The sequence below is a fragment of the Arachis ipaensis genome, chromosome B07, assembly GCF_000816755.2.
Source record: "Arachis ipaensis cultivar K30076 chromosome B07, Araip1.1, whole genome shotgun sequence".
Lineage (NCBI taxonomy): Eukaryota > Viridiplantae > Streptophyta > Magnoliopsida > Fabales > Fabaceae > Arachis > Arachis ipaensis.
Window position 1 is genome coordinate 103,760,783 of NC_029791.2, and position 6,137 is coordinate 103,766,919.

Genomic DNA, 6,137 nt, shown 5'->3' on the forward strand with positions numbered 1-6,137 from the left:
TAATTGAATATTAAGATTTTTCACTAATTTGAGTTAGTTGAGTAGGTAGTTTTGTTTTTTATATGTTGTAATTCATTAGTTAGTAATTAATTTTTGGTTAAATTACATAGTTGGTCCTACATTTTTAGTGAAATTATAAATTAGTCCTTACACTTTAAAAGTTTATAATTGGGTCCCTAAAGATAATTAAAATTTGCAATTTAGTCCCCGCTGTTCAAAAAGTGTTTGATTTAACAGAATATTCTCATAATATTCTTTATTTTGAACATGTGACCTGTACATGTTTGACAACAGGGACCAACTGTGTAATTTTATCATTTGGAGTGACCAAAAACTCTCTAGGCTATATGAACCTATCCCGTCCCTCCCCAACTCTCTCACTCTCACTTTCTCACTTTCTAAAACGACACCCGAACCCCACCGCTCTCTATATCTCACCTCGGTTCACCATCGTTATGCCGGATCCACCGCATTTGTGCTCACGAGTCGGGTCTCGCCTCCTTTCTCCATCTCGCCTCTCTCATCCGACAACTTTTTCTTCTCTTCCAATCCCAATACTGAACACTGACGATAAATGAAAGAGAACAATTCCAATCTCAAGCATGCTCAAAGCGAACAATTTAATGTCTAAGAAAAAAATAGCAACAAATCAACACAAAAATAGCAACTCAATTTATTAGTGAATTCGGCGTGGTGACGGAGGCGAGAGGCACGACGATGGTGAGTCGAGGTGAGAGACAGAGAGCGTTGGGGTTGTGGTGCCATTTTGGAAAGTGAGAAAGTGAGAGTGAGAGAGCTGGGGAGGAGTAGGGTGGATTCAGATAGTCTAGGAAGTTTTTGATCATTTTCAAATAGTTAAATTACACAGTTGCTCATCATACTTTCACTAAAGTTGCAAATTGGTCCCTATTGTAAACATGTGCAGGTCACATGTTCAAAATAGAGAATATTCTGAGAATATTCTGTTAAATCAAACACTTTTTTAATAGCGGAGACTAAATTACAAATTTTAATTATCTTTAGGGACCCAATTACAAACTTTTAAAGTGTAAGGACCAATTTGCAGTTTCACCAAAAGTATAGGACCAACCGTATAATTTAACCTTAATTTTTAAATGAAATTTAGATATATGACACGAATAAAAAATAAAAAATTTTTAATTTAATTTGACTAATTAATAACTTAGGAAGAATTTTAAGTATATCAAGTACACCGGTGTTTTAATAATTTTAACCGTTGATCTCAATTATAAAAAAATATATAAAATATATTAATTAAAATCAACCGTTAAAATTACTAGAGCACCGGTATTTCAGGTACATCTAAAAACTTTCCAATGACTTAAATAATAAACTTTAGTTTGAAATTTTAGAACAGATTAAAAATGTTGAAAAATTCAAGGTCACGATTAGGAGTGGGAGTGGAACGGGCTGCTCAACCGGAACTCATGACTCAGGTCAGTTTGTTTTATTAAACAGACTAGACTTAAACGTTTATAAAATCTAATAGTTAAAAAGGTCAGATCATATATTTAAAAGAAAGCCTATGAAACTCATTGGTTTAGCTCGTCAAAATATTTTTTTTTTTGTAAAATAAGTTATTCTTAGACTAAATTTTCAACTATTCACTTATATTAAACACAAAACAAAACTAAAAAGAATCAATAATCAATACTAATTTAGATCGTAATTTTTGTCCAAAAAAAAAATTTATGAATTATAAGTATAGTTATAATATGTGACTAAAGATTGATATATAAATAAATTTTTTTACAAATTATGAATTATAATTTTAGAATCCATTTAATTTTAATTTAAATTTTTAAGTTTTTTTTGAGTTATAATTCATGAAACATACTTTTTAAATAGGCTCGTGCACTTATTTAACTTTAAACAAAATGAGCTTAAGCCTGAAAAAAAAGTCTATAAGAAGTAGTAGGTCTAGACTTGGGTGGTCTATTTACAACATGGGTCATGCTTATTAAAATTCATTTTTAACCGTTATTTTTGCCAATAAACTATAATTCAAATGACATAGTCTCTCTATTTTCATCTAAAGTTTCGAATTCAAATTTTATTCTTAATTAAAAAAAAAACTCACATCCATTTTAACTATTCACACTATCAATGTGAAATGTATTATTTTTACTGGTATTATTACATAATTGGATGCACGTATAAAATTGCGTGTATCAAAATTAAATTCATATATTTTTTTTAAAAAATAAGAAAAAAATAAATAAAGAGGACGTGACTACGTGGGAGGTGAGTAGTGACGAGCTGACGACAATTTAGGTTTGAGAATCATCCTATATTATGAAGCTGGCATTTTGGGAATTTTCTCATTAGGAGTGACGATAATTTTGGGGTGAGTTGTTAAGGTTAAGGAGACTAGGGAGACTAGTGGAAAGGGCAACTTGTTAAAGCAAAGGGATGCATAGGTGGAAATGTGGAGTTCTATTTCCAAGCATGTGATTATGTGAATTTTAACACCCAATAACTGCGATACATAGGAGGCTGCTGCAGAGCCCTATTCTTTCTTTCTTTCTTTCTTTCTTTCTTTAACTTAAAGATATTATATTATTTATATCCTCTCGTCTTGCCTTTCAGTCTTTCTGCCTTCGTCTTCGTCTTCGAGTGTGTCTGACTAGGGTTTACTCTCTCATCTTCATTCCTTACCCTTAACTATGCGTGGATTACACAAATCGAAAAGAGTTTCATGGGCCTCCGATTTAGATCTTTGTCAGGTAAAAACTAATTACTATCCCTTCAATTCAGTTGCCCACTCCCAAATCCGTCAAATTAACAATCCTGTAATCCCTAATTCTGTTTTTTCTCTGTGCGTGCGTGCCTTACCCCTCTCTATTCATGATTGAATGATATTGCCACCATCGGCGAGTTCTACCTCGTGTTGATCAAAATCTGATCTTGCTTGAATCTCATAGAAACATGCACTTAATTGAAGTTCTCGTATGGCAGGCGTTAATCATCAATTTATGAATGCTGGTGGACTTCCTAATTGATTTTCAATCAAGCTGTAAAACTTTTGATTAAACAAAATAAATCCAATAACCGATTATAGTTTCAAACTTCATCGGAAAAATATAATTAGAAGAAGAGTAAGTGATGTGTTGTTGTTGTATAGGAACAAACACAAAACAGGGTTTTGAGAGATGATTTTTACTGTCACTGAAACTCTTCATAAAGTAATCTTGATAAATTTGCTTTTGAAGTTACTAGTAAGGTCATGAAACTGTGCCAAAAGAGAGAGGGAAAAGAAAAGATCTGTTTTCGTAGAGTGTATTCATAATTGTTGATATGAGACTATGCCACTATGGCGATGCTATATTTGACCATGGCTGCAAAATGTATCCTTATAACCTGTAGGAGAATTACATACCAGATACATGAACTACAAATCAATTTTGCATGATAATGTTATCATTTCCATCAGTACTATACTAGAGCTCTTTTGCAATTTTTCTTGCACCATGGTGGCTTGATGATTAATCATATGGATGTTTAAGATAGAGTACCAGTACAAGTTCCTGTTTCACTTTTATATTGGGGTACCAGTAGGGACAGACATTATATATTTGAGTTGTTGGTAGTTGTGATGTGACTAGGAACAACCTGTAGCAATTGCAATCTTTCATTCTTGCAAAGTAAGTTTGATGGAAGAATTCTATGCAGGGCAATTCAATTTCTGCAGCTTATAGATAGTACCTAAGTAAATCTTACTTTTGATGCTCCGCTAAGTTTTCTTTTTAGTTCTGTCCCTATGATCTTTCATGGTTTGTGTCAATTATAATGATTTTAAATCTTTTATGATGTATTGAAGAGTGATTGCTCGATACCAGGTCCCTTCTTTTCAAGATGTTGCTATCTTTCTTACTATGCCAATTTGTGCTTTCATTTGTTGGACATAGAAAAGGAAAACTTTATTTTGATAGACTAGATCTTTAGTGGTTTGGTGGTTTGAATGTAAATTTTGATTGTATATGGTATAGGTATGCTATACATGGGGATTGCGTCTCCAAAAACTACTGAATAAGTCTGGGCATTAGATTGCTTTGTTAACTGTTTGTGGATTGTTCTTCGAATTTATTTATATTGCTCATTGTAACATTATGTCTAGTTTTCATTGGAGTAAATCCTTTCGAAGCTTGCCACTGTTATTCAAGATGTGACATAAATATTGGTTTTGAATAAATATTAGAATGAAGTATTTGGGCTAACTAATGGGTTTCGTTTAACAGATTAGGTTATTCTTATCAGAGGAATCTCCTTCTCAAGTTGGTTTAAATTCTCAGGATCACCTCCAAGCAAAGACATCATTGCTATTACCTCCAGGAGGAACAAGTTCTGATGACTTTCTACCTCCTGGATTTGAGGGAACCCAAGCCTCGACCCATTTTGAGGTTGATCTGTCTCAAATACCAGTGTCTAGGTGGACTACACCATGCAAGGTAGTTTTGTTTTTAGGCATGTTAAATATTCTTTTTAAATACTTTCCAATATTCAATGCATGAGTTGGGTTATGGTGTTATTATGATTCTTAATAATCTTGTGATTCTCACAGATTATACTTAATTTAGCGTGGCAAGTGGTGGCTGGGGAAGAAAGCAAGGAGGTAGAAGATCAATGTCAGAGGGAGATGAGAGTACTTGAAGCAATTTATCCCCGCCCATCATCCATTCCTCCAAAGTTTGAATCTCTTAAACCTCGTACGGTAATTTTTATTTAATTCCCCATTAGTGATGTAACTGTTATTCTTTCTTCTTGCAGCCCATCTGTTTCAGCGGATGTCGAGGCTTCCCAGTGCATTGATAGCCAAACTACCTTGATACCAATTACACCTATGGAAGATGAAGATGCTACAACTGATTCTATCTCACAATCTAATTCTTTTGAATTACCTCCTGTCATACCAAATGGTCCAAACCCCCACACAAGTGTGCAGTTAGCTCATGGCTCATTATCTGATGCATTAACTAGTGTGATGAAGAATAATGAACATGGGAATTTGATTGATCCTGAATTATTCAATAATATTCTCAAAAACCCAGAAGTGATTGAGAAACTGGTTAGAGATTATGGAGCCTCTAACAGTTTGCAGAGTGCAAATAATCCGGGGTCATCTTCAGTGACATTTTCACATCCATCTCTTTCTAGTCATCAAGTAGAAGCCAGTGCACCAACATCAGTTACATTTTCGTCTCCTAACTATCCTTCTTCAGGTGGAAATCAAGTAGGACCTGTTTCTACCCAATGGCTTCCTAGGCCTCCGATGAGTCAAGCTACAATTTCTTCTGCCTCAGACGTCTCTCTACCAAAGGATGTAAATTATTACAAGAGCTTAATTCAACAACATGGAGAAGAGAGACAAGAAACACACCCTTACACTGCTAACCGTCAAATCCAGAGACCAATGGTGAACCATGAGACACCACAACACAATTCTAGATCAAGGGAAACTAAATCGAAGATAATGAAACCTTGTATATTCTTTAACAGTTCTAGAGGATGTCGAAATGGTGCTAATTGTGCATACCAACATGATGTAACATTCCAATCACGAGGTAGTGCCGTGCCTTCGGTACAAAGTTCAAAGAGAATGAAAATGGATAGTGAGATCAGCAGTTAGATGAACTCGGTTATCATTTTGATGGTGTTGGATGCATGTAATGCAACTTTTACGGTCATTTGATAAGTGATTGTGAGCCTTGTTTCTCACTAGTATTAAAGTTAATACATACGTTAATTTTTAATGGAAGGTTCCTTTACACTTTCCCCTTTTTTTAATAATTTTTTGTTGTTTTCGTCATAATTTTAATTACCTTTAAGGCTTTGGTGTTGTAATTTGTTTTAGGTACATGTATCTGCTTTCAATTTCCTGATGCTATAACACTTCAACTACTTAATATTTGCTTCACCCTTAAGTTTCGTAATCGGAGACTTAAGACTTAAGAGCATGTGCAGAAATTTTTCAGAAATGAGATTGGAAGAGCATATCTTTTGACTCACAATTATAGCAGGGCATTGTGGCCGTGTGGGACTGGTGGTTGTCGTTGGCATGAAGGTGAGTCTGTGCCAACCTAAAATAACGAATAGTATTTATATACGAAGGGATCTCA

At 34.2% G+C, this 6,137-nt stretch overlaps 1 protein-coding gene across 1 annotated transcript; it reads left to right on the forward strand.

The window, feature by feature from the left end:
• On the forward strand, positions 2,352 to 5,916 carry LOC107609975 (zinc finger CCCH domain-containing protein 6). Its single transcript, XM_016312037.2, has 4 exons — positions 2,352 to 2,747; positions 4,260 to 4,469; positions 4,583 to 4,707; positions 4,789 to 5,916. Exons 1-4 carry the CDS (start codon positions 2,688 to 2,690, stop codon positions 5,645 to 5,647), a joined length of 1,254 nt encoding a protein of 417 aa, XP_016167523.1. The 5' UTR covers positions 2,352 to 2,687; the 3' UTR covers positions 5,648 to 5,916.